The 20756-nt window shown below is 36.3% G+C and overlaps 1 protein-coding gene across 4 annotated transcripts in view; it reads left to right on the top strand.

Annotated features, from left to right (window-relative positions):
- Window positions 1–20756, top strand: part of LOC149799529 (serine/threonine-protein kinase PAK 3-like) — an 83030-nt gene that overhangs the window by 30777 nt on the left and 31497 nt on the right. For all 4 annotated transcript variants that reach the window (XM_089958876.1, XM_089958875.1, XM_089958873.1 and 1 more), the window contains exons 3-5: window positions 3200–3476; window positions 11669–11819; window positions 13650–13713. In XM_089958876.1, coding sequence (XP_089815002.1) covers window positions 3200–3476; window positions 11669–11819; window positions 13650–13713 — 492 coding nt within the window. The remainder of the gene's footprint in view (window positions 1–3199; window positions 3477–11668; window positions 11820–13649; window positions 13714–20756) is intronic.

A 20756-nucleotide genomic window follows, 5' to 3' on the forward strand; every position in this document is an offset into this window, starting at 1 on the left:
TGCCAAGTGCCTAGCGAGGCATCATCTAGTACCTTTTTATATAAGTCTTTTGTATGACTCGACAGGGGTTCGAACCTGAAACCTCCTACATCCAAGATGGATGCTCTAGCCACTTAGGCTACCTGTACTGTCTCGATGGAACAATTTCTTCTCTTGCTCTATAGCATGATATCAGTCGTGACAGGTTAAATGCTTGATATGGACACTATAGATAGTTGACACAGCATGCAATTTGGATGAGTGCTTCATCATCACAAAGCTAACACTGCCATGGGTATGCATGGAACTCTGATAGACCAGAATACTGTAGTAATGCTAGATTAGCAAATTTGACATTATCTTCAGAAGTATGCAATACCATGAAAAAAAGTTAAGACCCATTTAGAAAAAAACATTCTGCCATTGAGTTTATCATTCAGTTTTGGATTAAATTACAAGTTAAGGGGGAAGTGGATAAATACAGGATTTCAAAATGTTGTTGATCAAGTCAGATAATGGGAAAAATGTGCCAGGCAGAGTGCTTATACCATTTTGCAGAGAATCATCAGGTAGTCCATATTTTTCCACACCCAATTTAACATAGTATTAATAAAGATTATATAAATATGCTTCAGAGTATTAAGCCTTAATAGATTTATTCTGATTGAAATCAAGATCACTGAGATAACAATGATCTGACAGGAGCCAATCATAGTTGATCATTGCACATCATTGGACATAAGATCACATGGAGAAATTGGACATGCACTCTAAGTTGACTTGGAGAAATTGGACATACACTCTAAGTTGACGTGGAGATATTGGACATACACTCTAAGTTGACTTGGAGATATTGGACATACACTCTAAGTTGATGTGGAGATATTGGACATACACTCTAAGTTGACTTGGAGATATTGGACATACACTCTAAGTTGATGTGGAGATATTGGACATACACTCTAAGTTGACTTGGAGATATTGGACGTACACTGTAAGTTGACTTGGAGATATTGGACGTACACTTTAAGTTGATGTGGAGATATTGGACATACACTCTAAGTTGATGTGGAGATATTGGACATACACTCTAAGTTGACTTGGAGATATTGGACATACACTCTAAGTTGATGTGGAGATATTGGACATACACTCTAAGTTGACTTGGAGATATTGGACATACACTCTAAGTTGATGTGGAGATATTGGACATACACTCTAAGTTGACTTGGAGATATTGGACATACACTCTAAGTTGACATGGAGATATTGGACGTACACTCTAAGTTGACTTGGAGATATTGGACATACACTCTAAGTTGACTTGGAGATATTGGACATACACTTTAAGTTGACGTGGAGATATTGGACATACACTCTAAGTTGACTTTTAGATATTGGACATACACTCTAAGTTGACTTTTAGATATTGGACATACACTCTAAGTTGACTTTTAGATATTGGACATACACTCTAAGATGATGTGGAGAAATTGGACATGCACTGTATGATGACGTGGAGAAATTGGACATAAAATGGCATAGTTGCAACTTCTGTCTCATGTTAAATAACCAAAAAAAGCTCATACAATTTAAATAAGAAAAATATTATTCCATGAAGTAAAGTGCTAGATCTGAAACACTGTGCCCAACTGAAAGAATTCTCTCGGCAACAAGCACTTGTCTGTATGTCTTTGATAAAAGAAATCTGTCATCTTTAATCTGTGCAAATCTGATGAATAATTGTCAAATATTCATTTAGCTATTACTGGACTGACAATTATGACTACTTTTTTTCCTTAATTTTTAACATAGATTTTCAGCTATGTGTTGAGTAAGAAAGTGCAGTCCATCATATACATTTGTAAGTGATTTGGGGTTGCTTGGACCCTTATCTGTGTAAAAGTATGACTTATTGAAGAAAAAAGAGTTCAACTCTTAAATACTCCAACAGGTCACGTGCAGTCACCTTAGAATTCCAAAATGTGTTATACTTGCATTATTTCATCATATATTTAGATGAGAGGTAGTGATTGGCACAGCTTGTTTGATAATATTATTATCTTACCTGTAAATTGAATCTTTGGGATATTATTGCGACATGTTTGAAGTTGTTATCTTGATATGTTAGGAGTTCCTACCTCCCCCTAGAACAGGGGTCTCAAACCCAAACAACTTTGAGGGCCTTATGAGGGCATTTTTGATGGCCCATGGACTGTACCACCTTTGCTATCTCTCTTGACCCATTGTGATACCAATCATTTTGCGGACCACAGGATACGGTTTGGCTGGCTGCCTTAGAAGATAACTAAGCCATCATGATATCATTTACATGTGGGATACAGTTGCATTAGGATTTCCTGTCTCTCCTACCTAATAAGAAAACTAGGTCATCTGCATATTATTCACATGTGGGATACAATTGGGATGTCCTCTACCTTTTATGTTGCATTCAGTAAATGTCTCTGATTTATATATTGTCCATTTTGAACTGACCTCATACTCATGTTGATCTTGCATCTGATACTTTATTGATTTGACAGTGATGTGTCATCACTAATAGCAACATAAGTAATTGTTTGGGGCTATTGAAACTGAATGATTCTCAAATTCCTTTCAGTAAATGTAAAAGGATAAACACAAAACATTACAACTGCAGGTATTTTATTAATGGTTGATTGTTATTTTCAACACTTGTCATTTTATTGGGAATTATTCTTCTCACATCTAGTTTCATGTTTGTCAGAAAGAACTGACCAGTTTGAGAAGTACAATTACCTTCAAGTCTTTGAACAGACTTGGAGATAATCATAGTGATGCTTCCCATGTTGGGATGTTTTGTTGGACAATGTTTGTTTTGTTGGGCTTAATGTCATTTTTCAACACATCATAGACTATATATTGTGGCCAGTATATTTGGTGGAGGAAGAACATGGGACAAACCACCAGTGAATGGGAAATTCTTTGCAAGTTTTTTCACATACCCACACTGGTCGAGCTGAGACTTGAGCTCACACGGATAGAGGTGAGATGTGTGAGTGATATGTAAAGGCGAGAGCCTTAGACCACCTGGCCACCTGGGGCCCCTTTGTCAGACAAACATAGAGCTAGATGTATGAAGAAGTTATTCAGCTGATGTCGGAAATATGTAGGGATGTTCCATTAGATGTGAGACTGAGTTCTGCAGAACTCTAATGTTAATAACTTGTAAAAATTTCAGAAAAGAAGAGCAGATAAAGAATCCTGATGCAGTCCTCAATTCACTGAGGACATTCACCAAATCGATCAAGAAAAAGAAGCCATCCAAGTATATAAAAATTGGCACCGATATAACGGAATCTGATGATGACCTTGATGATGAAAATAGGTCCTCTCGTAAATCTACTTCATCAGGCAAAGAACCGGAATTTGACAGTGTGCAACACAGTGAAAAGTCAAATGGGGAAGTCTTCTCAAAATCAGGGGATACGCCTGCCGTAAATGAGCCCAAAAAAGACGTAAGATCTTGTTCTATTATTTGCTTATGTTTCATACAAATATCTTAAAGATCAACAGTTATATAGAAGATAATACATGTTTTGCACAGCAGTTATTTTAGCTTGAATCTGTGAAGTAGAGGAGTGTTATTGTAGCTAATGCTGTGCAGTGTCATTGGCGCATATAAAAGCATTATGCAAATGCACAACCTCACTGCATCTCAACCATTCTTTCTTTGTAGGTCTAGGCAACAGATTGAAGTGGCTTTCATAGCACCTAAACCTAAGGTTCATGCTAGATTCTCCAAACTGTATGATTACATACATATTTATTACTACCACACTCCTACAACCCAAAAGTCAGCTTGACCTACATTTTACAGTTTACTGGCTTAGGTTGAGTTTTTGCAGTTTAGCTCATGACCATATGGATTTTTTTATCAAGTATACATGCTGTTATACCCAAAGTATGAAGCTTGGTGAGAGGGATGAGGAGTACACACACCTCTTTACAAAAGTATGTTACAGTGACCACATTTCATGCTTAGCTGAAATTTGGTAAATTTTGTGATTGAATTTCACGCTAAATTATTGTATAGGAATTTTATCCATCTCATTTAGTACCACACCCATGAAAAGGTCATGTGACCTACATTTCACATTCTGCTGGCCTAGTTTATGTTGCAGTTAGCTCATGACTACATAGGTTTCTTGTATGCTATATACAGTGTTCTATCTGGAATCGTAAAATTAGTTGATGTGATGCATCTTGATGAACACTGCTCCCTCATTGAATAAATAGGTCATTATGGCCCATATTGTACACTTCACTTACTTGGGTTAAATTTTGTATTTGATAGAGATTTCTCTGGCACTGTTATGTTAAAATCTAAATAGATGATGATAATGTATATTGGGTCTCTGTTTTATCACACCCTTACAACAAAATAAACTCCTCATGACCTTCATGTCACCATTACTGGCAATGATTAAGTTTTGAATTGAAATGGATAACTGAACAGTATTGAATATTCAAAATACAAATTGGAAGTAGAATATTTGTTTCTTCACCTGCAACTAGACATCAGTTGGCTGTACTGACCATTGATAGTTTTAGTGCAGCTTGACAACATTTTGTAAAGCTTGGCAAAATGTAAACTATGCAACATTGAATTAGTTTACAAGGAAACAACTTCAGGCCAGTTATATCATCTTGAAATTCAAACTCCAACTCACAGGGTAATCATAATGTGAAAATTCATCACAATTTCCTTTCATTGTCATTTAGGCACTCTTGAAAAAATGTGTAGTATGGCATGTTCATAAATAACATTGTATAAACAGGAGTCGTGTCCAAGTCGTCAAAGGTCAGTCATTGTATATAAAATTATTTCAGATATTTTCTGCACATTTAGTCATTGACTGAGTGTATGAATTGTCTTCAATATTTTGCACTCCAGACAAGTTACATTGGAATTAGATTTATGTGATTTCCTTGTGGATAAATCACTTCCTTGAAAATATTTGTGAGATAGTCATGATATTTAACCAAACAAGAATTGTTGTTATTGCCCTTGTTTTTCGTGTCAGTAATACCTAATTATTAAACTTTACCTTTCTACAATGGAGAGACCTCTTCCATGCTAGATGTAGAATATGTGCATCGACCCAGTCTGTCCTCCATCATTGGCCCATGCACTATAGCACGTCTTTGTTCTTTTCCTGATGAACATTGAGTCAGCATGTGAATAAAATGCTGATGAAGAGACAAAATATTTGCAAGTGATGGTGTATGTAAATACTGGGTCTTGATATTCATAGTTCTTTTTAGTGACATTATTCTCCCTCTGTATCTTTCAGAAACTTTTTGTTTAATAAGATGTCATAATTTTTAAGTAGTGCATTTTGTATGACAAGCCACATACCCTCCCTACTCCTGTATAATGATGTGGGGCATTGCAGTAGGAATATGTGCTAATTATTAATGGTCGTCAGAAATATTATCCTTCCATACTTTGCACAACAGCGCTTGCAGTTCGACTGGGTTCTGATTATTGTTATTAATGCAATAGCATGATCACAGTATAGAACCTCCTAAAACTTGTTATTTGATAGAGAGTCTTGGTGCCCCAAATGTTTCAGTAACGTTTTATAACATAACTGTATCGCAAATGATATTCTAGGTTTTATATTTCGTTAACACAAGAAAATGAATAAACTCTGATATTTCCTTTTTTAGATGCAGATCAGTAATAAAAAGTAACAGTGAGACTGTCACAATCCTTATTGTTATTTTGCATCTGCTATATGTCATCATACTAAAGTTTCTTGTTCTCAGAACTTTTATTTATAAATGTCTAAAATGGTTTTAAATGGGCATAAGAAAGGCCCATGGGCAGTCATTCAGCTTGTATATCATGCATGAAAATTTCCAAAAATGGATGAATGTCCCACTTGTTGTTTATGGTCAGTCAATGTTTGGAACCCTGCTGTCGGTCAGCACACATATAAGAAAAGGAAGGAAGAAAATTCTTCTCCATCAGGTTCAGATAGATTTCAAATTGTGCAAAATATAGCTCGAAATACTAATACAGTGTGACCCCGCTATAACACGGTATTTGGGAACCATAAAACCTGACTGTGTTATAGGCCGAACCGTTTTATAAGCAACCAGGTCATAGCGGGGTCACACTGTACTATTGCTACCTGTGAAGAAGTAGCAGATATTTCTCAAAAGACTGTGTGCTTTTGCCTGGATAAAAAAAGGGAAGAGCAGCACCCTTCTTAGTCAAGATAGTGCATTTTTTAAAAGAAGGCATTATAAAGGGCAATAAACTTGCTGTTGGGTCAGAGTGGACACCCGTCCCCAACCATAGGGGTTTGGTAACATTAATCCAAAATCAAGCAGTGGAGGTTGAACTGAGCACTAATATGGAGGCCGCTTGCAGGACACATGGTACTAATTGTATGGAAAAATGGGAACCAGCCTGAAAATGGGTGAACATAAAAAAGTTATGTTTTAGGAAAAAGAATCTTTTGAGAGCTTATCTTAGTTGTAAGTGAAAAAAAATAGAGACATTGTTTTATTGATGGAATTTAAGTCCTTTAACAGTCTTGAGTTTGGAACACTCATTACTAAAATTAGCACCAGACCCTGGTGTGAAATTGAAAGCACAGGTTTCAAACACATGTAGGTCCAGAAAATGTCGCAGCTCATATCCTTTTCTCTACAAAGAAGCCGTCATCCAGGTTTCATCTATACTGAAAAATATAGGTTTGATCATGAGCACTCAGAAATTTAAAGTTATAGAATTTCTAACAGCATGGTGTTTGCATAGGTTTACTATGGAAACTGAATTAGCACCGCGAGTCCTGCACCTCACCTTTATGATGGGTCAGGCAATGAGCAGATCACACAGTGCCACTAGGGTTAGACATTATTCTATCTCTTCTTTTTTTGAAGAAAGTTCCCTCAAATCTACATCACCATTGACTGTAAGTGACTGGTCATTGACTGATCTGGTCTCTGGACACCAACCAATGATTGCTGGGTCTCATTTACCAGGCACCAGTCATTGACCACTCAGGGTTCTCATGGTCATTGAGAAACAAACACCACATTTGGGCCATGAAAGTCATTAATTTTTATACATAGGTCATTTAAAGTTCTTGAATTTTTGAGATTTTGCTTAAGAATAAAATATGATGGAAACTTGCTTTGAGTCATTTGACTTTTATGTTGTGCAAGGATTGGAAGTTGGGGTGAATGCCGTTCACTTGAGGAACTTTATGAATTCTGCTGATATAAGTACTTTGGCATCTGGCTAATGCACAACAACAACAAACAGTCCCTATTATATCACATGACATGCTGTTGGTCCATAGTGACTTGGTTAGGACTGATTCCAAACCTTGAGAAATCTGATCTCATTTCCATTACTCTCTGGACTGGGTTTGTGTTCCCCGAGAAGGGATTCACAAAATCCTGAACTTGAATGGATGCTACCAGGCAAGACTTTGTTGCCAGCTCAGACTGTACCTCTCTCCTGAAAATCTTGCATTCCATGGTGGACTACATATCCTTAGGAAGACTTCATTCCATCCTCATTTTCTTCTGTTGGCGGTTTGGAAACCACCACAAGGATGTAATGTCAGTTCAAATTTCTTTAGGGTTGACCAATCAAGACTAGTTTCTCTGCATGTCCCAAATGTCCATTCCTATCTATTCACTGATGTATCAACTTTAGGTTGGGTGGCTCATTTAAAGGAGTACTTCTTCATGGCCATTGGTCACAGGAAGACAGTCCCTTCTCATCAACATTTTAGAAATGAAAGCCAACTTCACCCTGAAAGGGTGTGTTGATCATGTCAAAGGATATTGCACCATGTCTCCTCATACAGCAACACATCAGTGGTTGCATACCTCAGACAACATCACATCAGTGGTTGCATACCTCAGACAATAAGGAGCTGCTGTGCTCCTTCTCACTACATGAAAATCTGGAGCCTTCTGTGCCTGGCAGAATCAGAAGGGATTGCACTTTCCAGTAAAGAAAATCATTCTTGCAGACAATTTATGCAGAACAGGCAAGGTAGTCCTAACAGTATGGTATCTCTGTCAAGCATTTGCAGTCTCTGTTCATTCTGTGGGGGAAGCCATTAGTGGACTTGTTTACACCTAAACTTAAAAACAAGCTCCAGGTCATCAGTCCCATCCCAAGCAGCCTTCTTAGTGGAACCCTTTAGCAAGAACTGGAATCAATTGTTTGCTTATGCATTCCCACCCATTGCTACAATGTACTGCACAAGATCAGGACATCTGCAGCATGGACCGTCCTCATGGCAACTCTGGCCTGAGATCATGGTTCAACAACCTCTCTCAACTTATTTATCGACAAAGCAAGGGTATACCTCAGTGGGACAATCTCACAGCACATGTATCTTGCTTCATATCAATCCTCAGATTTTCCACCTTACACTTGGCTCATCTCAGACGAACTATCCATCCACAATTTCTTAACTTTGTCACAGACTGCATTGTCTAAAGTCTGATAAAAAGTGGAAAATGATCTGTGATTGGTGCATTAGGCAAAGAATTAATCTCAGCTGACATTATTGCTGCAGTGACAGATTTTCTACTCTTCCTCTTTGATGATAGATGTTATTCAACCTCTACAATCAAACATAGGGTTGTCTTTTTGAACAGACATAAATTCTCCAAAGGTCAATCCATTTGTGTAGATCCTCATGTAGTGGATCTTATAAAATACTTCAGGCTACAGAGATTTCAGTATGTTTAGGGTGCACTGATAAAAACACTTTTTGAATCTTTCATAAGCTTTCTCTTAAAACCATCTTCTTTCGGCCATTGTGTCATCTCGGGGGTGGGTGGGTGGGCATTCATTCATTATCAATTTCTTTCTTCGGAAAAAGCAAACTACATGCTTATCAATCGAGGGTGATGTTTATGTTTCAGTAGGAATTGTGATTAGGTTTCCTGTTATTTCAGTCAGGTTTCCTTGCATAAAAAACCAAATTCCATCATTACTTCTATCCATGATAGCAATCCCCAGTTTCAGTTGCATCTGTGCTTGGGATGAAATGGCTTGATTTCTTTGCCCAGTTAGAGCACTTAGATTCTATTTAGCAGCTGCAAATGGTAGAAGGAAATGTAGGAAAAGTTTTTTTCTCACATTAAGGGGTGCAACTAATATTTCAGCATCCACTATCACTGAATGGATTTCACTCACCATCATGAGAACTTACGCATCTGTCACAGAAAGGGACTTTTTTTTGTGAGGATAAAAGCCCATGAAGTCTGGGCATACATCAGTCACTTGTCTTGAGGATAAAAGCCCACGGAGTCTGGGCATATGTCAATTACTTGACTTCAGATGATAATATGAATGCTGTATTTTGGCAATCGCAAACAACCTTCTCATCTTTTTACCTGTGGTCATAGCAGACCAGAGCCAGGTTATAATTTCTTGGAGTCCTATAATTGCTGCATAGTCAGTGACCCGGACTACTGTTGCATAAGTGGCAGGGCTACAATGTGGATAATTTTTACCACATTTTACTCCATTACATTCAATCAGACACCTATCCATAAATTTGGCTTAATACTCCTGAAAGGTAAAGTACTACTGACATTGAAATGTACCTTCATGGGTGAATAAAACCAATTTTTGATTATATAATACTTGCCTGTTACCATCAGATGCCTCCCTGCCATCTTGGTCTAATGTCCTTCATTTGCCAAACATTCTTAAAGAGAATGAGGACCTGCTATAAGCACACGGGCTGATGCATGATCTCGTTTTCTAATGTCACTCAAAGGTTACAGCAGTCTTTCAGCCAGTAAATTCTGAAGCAGATTTTATAAATATTAATTAAAACAAAGGAAAATAAAAATCTCAGGTGTCTGTAAACTTACTGTACTTACAAGTGTTCTTTGATATCATAGAAGAGAATGTTCTTTTTTATTTATTTATTTTCTCCTGTCACAGGATGTGTCTATGTGTGTTTATGTGGTTTTATGTAATGTCAGCACAGTCCTTGTTGTACAGAGCTAATTAAAGTTCTAAAAATGTGAAGATAAAAAAAATTATGCCCCCCTCCCCCAATAACTTGACTTAGAAAGAGGCCAAACTTTCATTGCCAGGACTATGTAGGTAATACAAAATTTTTTAATGAGAATTAATGGCTGTCAGAAACTTCTTTGGTTACATTCTGCTTAATTGATATGTGCCCTAGATGGTGAAATTCATGGCTGACATTCCTCGTTATATTCAGCTTCAGTTGAATTCATTCTCTGTAACTAAATATACAAACAAAAATTTAAAAATGACATTGACTGTCTTGAAAAGGAATTTATACAGATATGCGACACTCATATTTTATTCATACATTAAGTAGACTGGTTTCAGCTGATCTGATTCAGCTATGTTACCACATTTAGTTTCAAACAGCTGATGTAAAGAAACCACTCTAGCTCATTTTTCATTTTAGGGATTTTTTATAACTTCACTTATGTTAGCATGGTGAGATATCTATATCACTCTTATGGCGGTGTCAGCAACAGTGCCAGTGCCAATTAAAGTTGATTGTGTTAAAGTGTTGGCAAGACTGATAGGAGCACTGGGTCAGAGGATGCAAGTGAGACACTGTTGGATGCAAGTGAGGTACTGTGTTCCATAGACTACTTGTTTTTTTGTTGCAAGAGCTTTGATATAGTTTATTTGATGAATCATTATGCAGATTAATGATCATTCACACTTTACCCAGTCCAAAAATTGGCATTACACAAAGAAAAGATTCTGACTTCTTCAGGTTAATAAGCTTTTGTTTTAACATCCCTGCCATTAGTTTTGGAGGGGCATTAGTATTAATCCTCCCCATCCTGTATGTCACAAATTTTGTTTCCACTCAATACCTTTGGAAGAACTTAATGTGTTGAAATCAATTTTGATACTGTATATACTCGCTTATAAGTTGAGTCTGGCCAGAAAAATAGATCCTGATCTGCCATAGCTTACTGTGCCTGCAGATTAGGGTCTGTTTTGTTTGTTTTATTGATTACTCCTAACAAACTGCACAGACCCAGATCTGCTGGCACATTATGCACTGGCAGATATGGTCTGTGCAGTTTTTAGATGGACTCATCTTATAATGGTACAGATGGTATGTTGTTTAATGTAAAATCAATATAGGTCATATGGTCTGTGCAGTTTTTAGATGGACTCATCTTATAATAGTATAGATGGTATGTTGCTTAATGTAAAATCAATATAGGTCATATGGTCTGTGCAGTTTTTAGATGGACTCATAATAGTATAGATGGTATGTTGCTTAATGTAAAGTCAATATAGGTCATATGGTCTGTGCAGTTTTTAGATGGACTCATCTTATAATAGTATAGATGGTATGTTGCTTAATGTAAAATCAATATAGGTCAAGTCATAGTTTCTTTTTTTAATAATGGTTTTAATTGAACTATGGCTCCAGTTTAGCTTGAGATATTACTTGTAATAATGCTTTGACATCTTAAACCAAGATTTCTTCGATTATGCCATGTTGTTTGGGGTATTTGCATTCTCCGGGACAATTGTAGTACTCCAACAAATGTTCATTTTCAAATTAACAAGTTTTTGATTGCATTCCTGTAAATGTTTGAACCTATAAAACCACATATGAGTTCTCGTATTAAACAGGTTAATAAGAATGTGAATGAAGTCGACATGGTCGCTGAAGGTGCATGTAAAATCACAGTCAACGATGACCAAAAGCCAGAGGAAGTTCCACAGCGCCGACAGAAACAACAGAAGAAAGCTATGTCAGATGAGGAAATCAATGAAGGGCTACGTAAGTTACCTGTCAAAATGTGTCTGCAAGAACATTGTACTTGCCAAGGCTTGGTGGTACAACTATTTAAAAAAATTTAATTTTTCCAAATTTTGTCCCAAAAGTTGGATTTGGCTGAAGTATCTTTCACAACATCCCATTTGGCCACCACTTTGACATACATGAGAAATGCCAGCCACCACTATGACATACGTGACAAATGCCAAACAAATGATTAAAGGATCCTAAATATAATTATGTTTCTAATATTCAAAATTATTTTGCACATTAATTAATAGAACTGCTTTGTATAAAAAAAAGCTAATACTTTTTTAATTTTTTTTTAATATATGAAAAATGAGAACTTTATATTAGTACAGTATCACTAAAATTATATTTTAGTATAATTCCAGTTTTTGTGAAATGACCATGTTTTCTACAATTTGCTTGGATGTAAATGATCACATGATACTGATCTGGAATTTTTTCACACATTGATTAATTCTGCAGACTACTTTTGGTTTCCTGTTTCCAGGTCATTTTTTTATGAAGTTTTATCCACATAAATGCCTTAGACCATAATAATAGCAAGCCCCCCCCCCCACCTACCCCTCTGATTTCTGATCAAAATTAAAAATCACAGATTAAAATCTCCATTATGAGTTAATACAATGCAATTGCTCAGACCTTCCTTCACTCCGACACATCTGTTGCTGAAGAAGGCATATGGCTGGCTATACAAGCCAGTCTTAAGAAATTATTGCATTTGGTTTGGATAACATGTTCTAGTAGCTGTTATTACAGATCAAGGTCATTGGACACGAGTTTGCTTTTGAAAGGTTTAAATGCACAGAAAGAAAGAACAACAAATGCCATAACAACACCTGCCATGTGCAAGTGTAATGTTATAAACAGGAATAGCCTGATTTAAAAAAAAAATGATCATAACAAGCTGATTAAATAACTGGCATGACCCACTCTGACACTCTACCCAATAATTTTACATACAAATTGATCACTCTTAGCTAACGAAGATGAGGCTATGTATTCTATCGCAGTGAAGAGGCTAATGAAAGAAAACTTTGAGCTACCTAAAAGTGAATGCTTTGTTAATGAAATCTGCTGATATTATGACAGAAAGAAAGTAAATTGGAATTATAGGGATTAAATGATCATGGTTGGTATTTATCAGTGTGTTAATTGTTACCTAATCACTCACAAACTTAACATAAAGTCCTTTGGACTTCAATCATTGAATCCTATAATAAATTTATAAAGGCTGAATCCTATAATAAATTTATAAAGGCTAACATTAAACATTTGTTAAAAAATATGTTTGGAAAAAATTAGTCTCTTTTGATATTGTTTCAGCAATAGCTGTGTGGATGCTTCTACATCATCATCTAAAAATAGAATTTCCCATCATAAATCCATAGGTTGAAAAGTAAAGTGGATGTTGTTTTCAGTTATCTTTGGGAAAGAAGACTGCATTATTGGTTGTTAAATCAATCATGATGAAATTTTTTGGCAATCTTCAATCATGATTCTGACATTGTTCCACATAGTGTTGACTATCTGAGAGATGCTTTTATTGTTTATGCTATGCTGTGCATTCCAAACAGTCAAGACATGATGCGTGGTGATTATCACTTGCCTTATCAGTCACTGGCATATTGAAAGTTAAGTCAGCATCATGCTGTATAACATAAATCATATCATAATTTGAAGCTGAGATATCCATGTATTTTTTAAAAAAAAGAATTTCAAGAGAGATATTGATTAGTTTTGTCTTATTCTTCATGTTTTTTTTTGTGGACAGTACAGTTGTCACGAGCTTCTTTATTTTATTAGGTAAACTTGCCAGCCCAGGTGATGCTATGCAGAAATATGAAACTAAGAAAAAACTTGGATCGGGGTAATTATGTTGCTCTTTTGCATTAGTAGCAGTGTGTATTCAAACAAGAATAAATTGATCATATGTATTGTAATAACATGCATTTTTGGAGTGAAACATACATTTCATGTATAAAGTAAACACTATTCATACATTTCGGACTATGTTTTTGTAATCAGTGCATTACCAGCGAATCTCTCAGATGAATTAACATCATTATTTTCTAGTATTCTAAATTTGTGTGTGTGTCTGTCTGTATGTGTGTGTGATTTGATTTTTAATGTAACTCTAAAAAAATTTCAGTCATATTGCTATGATGTTTGCACTGTGACACGTTATAGTGAGGTCTAGCACTGGGGCATCATGTCACAGACATGTAGCATCATGTCCCACCCATTCACGTTATCCTGACACCAGGCCAACCAATCCTAGCACTAACCTATTAATGCTGAGTGCCAAGCAAGGCAGCAGCTTGTACCATTTTTACAAGTCTTTGGTATGACTTGGCCGGGCTTCAAACACACAACCTCCCTCACATCCAAAGCAGACCTTCTAATTGCTAGACCACCAGAGTGGTCTTATGTTTTGTTTACTTATTTAAATAATTGTTTGCTGGTATAGTCTACATGTTCAAGTTTAGTGAAACAAGGGAGTAGTAATGCCTGCTGCTGACATTCTTGATAACTTGACTAATGGCTTTCTCATTACCATTTTAGGACTATACGATACATACTCAAAGTGTTTATAGCCCCCATTGTAAAGTTTGTCATTGCATTTAAGTATGAACACATGCTGACTTCCCTTGACATGCTGTCTACCTTGGTAATATTGTGAGACTGCTTAACTTAACACGGGTTCCGAACCATTGCTATGAGCAACAGTGTAAACACGGTATGTGCTGCAAAAAAAACAAACTGATTTTATTTTTTGGGTCAGTACAGTTGTAATGTAGTAATGTGTAAAATTTTGAGTTGGTACTTTCTTTATATAATTATTGTGAAAATTGACTAAATGTACTGTTGCCATACTAACTCATGGATATTCTAACAAACTTTCTGGGTTTTGTTGGTTCTGTGGGATTTGTGAGTTCTGTTGGTTCTATGGGTTTTGTGAGATCTGTCGGTTGTGGGTTTGGTCAGAAGTTTATTAAGACATTGTGGGCAGTCAGCAAAGCAGCTCTCAAACTAGTCATATCACAGTTATTGTGAGTTTTAATTTTTGTTTTGCTCTGTTTATTATTTTTCTATATAGAGTTATGTTACATAAACTTTAAACAAAAATTTACTGTCAAAAATATTGCCTGAAGTTACTTCAGGCTATATTTTTGACAGTAAATTTTTGTTTAAAGTTTATTAAACACAATGAAATATTTAAGGAATTTTTAATTCCTTACTCTTATCTAAATTAAATCAATTCTATTCATTTCTGACTTATTTTACAAGCATATTTGTTATTGTTATATCATTCGTTATAAGAACTCATTTATATGGTCAAGTGAGCGTTGTCTTCACAGACCAGTACTTTATATTATGTATTGATTTTCTTTATTTAATTATTTTTATGAAGCTAAATGCATACATGAAAAATTTCATTATGCTGCAAATATATGATTCATTTTCTCAAAATAAAAGTCCAAAATTGTTCTTAGGGAAATAGAATATCCATATCATTGTGAGCGTTATCCTCACCGATTGGATGTTCAAAATTCAATTCAACAGCACCTATTTAATCTAGCAGTCTTTAAAAACATAATGCATTGATGTTTATATTTTTATAATTTACTAGTTGTCTAAGTCATTGTGATTGTTGTCCTCACCGACTTGCCAGCTAATTTAATTTAATTTATATCAAGTCAGTTCAAATAAGTATTATCTATAGTTAAAGTGTAAAGTCAAGAAAGTGTTCTGGAAGATTTTTCCTTTCACATATTACAATCAAGTTATATTTTCTCCTCTGTAGTAAATAAACTTTATTGCAACTGAATCCCAAAACAGTAAATGTTATATAATTTTCATTCATCAACAGAGGTATTAAAACAAAGAATTAATAGTATGGTGCTAATATATAGCCTGACCTTGTGTGGGATTGTGATATCAATAATCGTCCCTCAAGACATTATTCTGGCTTTCTATACAAACAACAAGGCTGTGAACTGCCGATTTATTCAGTGTTTCTTAGTAAATGAATCCTGTTGTATGAAGGGCAAAAAGAAATCAAGAGTTCATTCCATTCTTCCTCATCAGTCATATGGTAAGAAGTATATTCATCCCTGATGTCAAATATAGTACTATCAGGACCTTGCTTGGTTGATACATACAATATATATAATATATATATATATAGAGAGAGAGATTCCCTTTTTGACGCTGCTTCAGGGATTCTCAGTAGTGATGTGTTATAGGAGAGCATTCCTTTACTTCGGGATTTTCCAACATGGCTGTGTCATGTGCATTAAAACACAAGAATAGAGTATCTGATGATATGAAATCACATTATAATTGCTTCTCATGAGCCTAGAACTATAATAAAGTGACATAAGTAGGAATGATATTGTTTCCCTTTACCCTCATTTGTGCTTCAAGGACCCCCATATTTTTAATTTGACTTCAATTCTGATACCAAAGTTTGTTTTTTAGTCAGTCTGATCCCCATTTCTGACACCAAGGGGAATGTGGGCATGTTTGACTCTTAGTCTTTCGCCCCTAGGGGATACACTGTGTGATCAAAAATTTTAATTAATTATAGCAGGGTAAGAGGAAACAGTATATTTAGGGGTTGCTGTATGATGTATATATGTATGTATGCATGTATGGTATGCATGTATGTATGTAAGCAGGTTTCTGGTTTTGGCTTTATATAGGAATAGCACATTAAAAAATTGCTTGAAAATTTTATATTGGATCTTATGAAACTGAACAAGATCTTCCGCATGAAACTGAATATTCTTCTGTTTGTTTAAATCACTCACTCGGACAGAATAAGAGTGTAGGATAATAATCATTTCAAGTGGATACTCTGTAAAGCAGTGCAGATTATGCATTTTATCTGCAAGGAAAAATTAACTTCCTTGTTTAGGGCAGGAACACTGTGACCTTATCAGGTGATGTACAAATATCAGTTTTTGTAGAAAGATTACCCATGTATTGAATGGAAGATAATAGTTAAACCTGATGTGTCTGTCATCAAAACAATTCTGAACAATCTTTACAAAATGGTAATAGCTTTAAAGGCAAAAAAGACATTAGATGATTTAACAATCTTTACAACACAATAATAGTTTTTATATGAACAAAAAAGTAGTTTCTGTTCAGAATTATTTTAATAAATCGAAAACAAAAATGGTTAAACAGGAAAACAGAACATACAAAGACTGTACTTTACCTAGGTTTCTAAATGTGGGGGACATTAGAGTTCTGAATTTTAGAAAACTAGCTGAGCCATTTCTGTGTTTGGAGAGTTTTCATGAATTTGAACATTATATTTTAAGTAATCTTAATGGATGTTGATACAGTGGTCACTGTTTTCAAACCTTTTTCAGTTTAAAACACCCCCTAAAATAATGAGGTCACAGATCTCCCTAGCTTTGCTGTTTATTTTCCTTTCCTTGAGTTTATTGCTTGGCTGATCAGAACCAGCTATAATATGCTTTCACATCATGCAGTAGTACCCTGTGGTGATTGTGTACAATATACCATATGTACCCACTTATAAGTTGAGTTCAGATTGCAAACTGCACTGACTCAGATCTGCCATCATATAATGCACAGGCAGATTTGGATCTGTGCAGTTTGTTAGGAGGAATCAGTAAAACAAACATCATGTACCCTGATCTGCAGGTGCATTATGCTATGGCAGATCAAGATCTTTGTTGTTTGCAGTTTGACTTCATTTATAAGCAAGTATATACATTACATCAGTAAATATGGCATGGTCTTCATGGTAACATACAGGTTCATCAGAAAAAAGTTGCTCTCACTTGTAACATGGTATAACTTGATACTTTTGTAAAATGGTATAATTTAATACTTGTCACAGGATATAATTTGATGGCTGTCAAGAACAGCTTTATAATGAGGAAGCACTATCTCATTATAACACTGTCTGTGAAAGCCATTGAGTATATCACCTTTCAGAGATATTGATCTGTTATTAAGGACAAACTGGCAACAAACCAGTGATGGCCAAGGACCAGTGATGGCCAATCTCATTTTTTATGTGAACGCGCGTTTATTATTTTCCGATCAGTAATTTTAGAAAGAAGAAAAGAAATAGACGCTGAAAAAATAAATACATGCTCCAAATTCAACAGGTAAGCTGAAAAGAAATTTTTTAAAAACCCTTTTCCCTGTGTATATTTCCTGTCATGGAAGGTCATGAACTTTGACACGGCTCGTCTATCTGTGATGTTTTGCAGTTCTCACATTGAAAGGTATATCATTTGTCCACCTGCACAACCATAATAAATAAATATCTTACCTTCAATCATGCCATATCCTGAAATAAATAATGACACTTGTTTCTTTTGTATCTTATAAATTCCAATATTACATATTGTCGTGTTGTCTGCTTCTGTCACATGTACTAATTGCATCATTTCCTGTTCTATAGTCTTTTTCATTATTTGATACTGAGTATTGTCCCTTTCCAAAACCTAACTTACACCTGTTTGAGTTTTTCCCCTTGCACATAATATGCCCAAATGACCATGATAATCAATCAGTAACTTCAGCAAATTTTAATGAAATACTTCTTTGCAAACTCGCAGACATGTATTCACATTCAAACAATCTGTATTCAAGTAACACTGTGGATGGACTTAACAGAATAAAGCTATTTTCCTGTGTGTATACAGTTTAAAATGTAGCAGTTTATACACAAGTGTCTAACAGTTATGTAGGGTACAAACAATTCAGAAATAGTCAATCAAAGAATGCCAGTGTTTTTCTTCTTTTGAGCCATTGAGTCAGTTATTATAAGAAGTGAACTATTAATATTCGTCATCAATAAATTAAATAAGACACACCTATATTTTAATATTTCAAATGTGAAATCTCACATGCTTTCTTTCTTTCCATCCATCTCCCTGCGGGTCCGGGGTTGTAGAATTGGCCCGACATGCCTCGCTACGTGTCGTAAAAGGCGACTAAGTAGAGACAACCTGTTTGCCGTGGGTTGCGTCCCGTGTTGGGGGAGGAAAGGATCCTGGTAGTTGAGCAGAGGCTTTCCCTGCAACACACTACTTTGGCCTCTACTTCTCTTAGACGGGTGGTCGGGATGGGCCCGGTTCTGACAAATCGGCTGGTCACGCCGAGCCCTAGGAGGTCTTTATTAACTTTCTCACCTTTTTATCTTTCTCCTTGTATCTCTCTTGATACCACCGTTGCCCCTATATTCTATTCCCCTATCTTTCCCTTTTCCAAGTCTTAGAAGACTTCCTAGAAGGCGGTGGCTTAACGGTTCAATCGGGGGGTAATTTTACCGACCTTAGAAATTGGCGACTTCAGGGTCAATCAAAGGTAATTTTATCAACTGAGTATGGCATCTGTGTATCCCTGGCACTTGAAAAGTGTCCCCTTGTTGGGCTCCTTGGTGGGTGGGGAGCATGGGTGCTGAAATTTTATTCAAGCCATCATGGATAATTAAAAAAAAAACCAACACAAACGTACCAAAACTGGATCAGAGTCGGATGATGAGCCATGTAGTGTGGAATCCTTTCCTCGCTTCATGGTCATCCAATCGAAAGACGAGGCTAAACCACTTGCTGCACTATCGCCATTTATAGTTGAAAAGACTATACTTGGATTAGTTGGCAAGCCGAAAAGTGTAAAAAAAACTAAAATCAGGCGGCCTACTTGTAGAGTGTGAGCGCAAAGCACACACTGAAAATATCCTAAAAATTAAGACCTTTCACGATATTTCAGTAAGCTGTTTCGCCCACTCTACACTTAACACATCAAAAGGCGTCATTCGTTGCCGTGACCTAGCAGGAGTCACCGACAAAGAAATCGTCGAGGGTATGAAAAATGAAGGTGTCACTGCAGTCCGCAGAATTCGTATCAAACGAAACAACAATCTGCAGGACACCAACACTATTATACTCACCTTTAATAAGCCAACAGTACCTAAAGTGGTCAAGGTTGGATTCCTACAAGTTAAGGTTGAGGTATACATACCAAATCCCCTCCGATGTTACAAATGTCAAAAATACGGTCATCATGAAGACAGATGCTCTAGAAGTCAAATATGCAGCCGATGCGGCGATCCCTCCCTTCGGAAATCAGAGTGCAAAGCCACTCCGCATTGCGTCAACTGCGGCAAAGAACACCATGCTAGTTCAAAGGACTGCGACACATGGAAACAGGAGAAGGAAATCCAGAGGATTAAATACACGTCCAACATCCCCTATCCAGAGGCCAGGAAGCTTGTTCAAGCTAGATCACTCCCCGGCCCATCCTTCTCAACTGTAGTGAAGAGCAGCCAAAAAGCAATGAAAGACGCTCAAACTCAAACAAACCCACCTGAATCCCATTCCGACTCGAACATCCCGCACTACAAACCCCAGAAAAACTCAACATCGACACAAACAACACTCAACAATACTCCACCACCAAGATCACCAAATAGCAAGAAAAAGTCACAAACAAATAGGCAGCAAAAGGGGTCTGTTGACCCCATAAAGCTGCACAATAGGTTTGGAGACTTGGAGGACATGGATGCAGAAGAATCTGCTCCATGTACTCAAGGTAGCTCCAGACCTAACAACAAAAAATACACCCCCGTACTTCCTCCAGATAAATAACCAAACAGATTGTCTCCGCGAACGGTCTAACCTAGCTCCAGAATCTTCAATATAAAGTTGTAATGAAGAACACCATTTTACAATGGAACTGTAGAGGACTTAAAACCAACTACCATGATCTTCTCCTGCTTTTAAACGAACATGATCCTGTGGTACTATGCCTTCAAGAAACATTCTTGAAAGATACGGACAACATCACATTTAAAAACTACTCCCTGTTTAACACCTGCTCTCCAAATGTTGATAGGGCATCAGGAGGAGTTTC

Source organism: Sinohyriopsis cumingii, chromosome 5, assembly GCF_028554795.1.
Source record: "Sinohyriopsis cumingii isolate HCF-2022 chromosome 5, ASM2855479v2, whole genome shotgun sequence".
Taxonomy (NCBI): Eukaryota; Metazoa; Mollusca; class Bivalvia; order Unionida; family Unionidae; genus Sinohyriopsis; species Sinohyriopsis cumingii.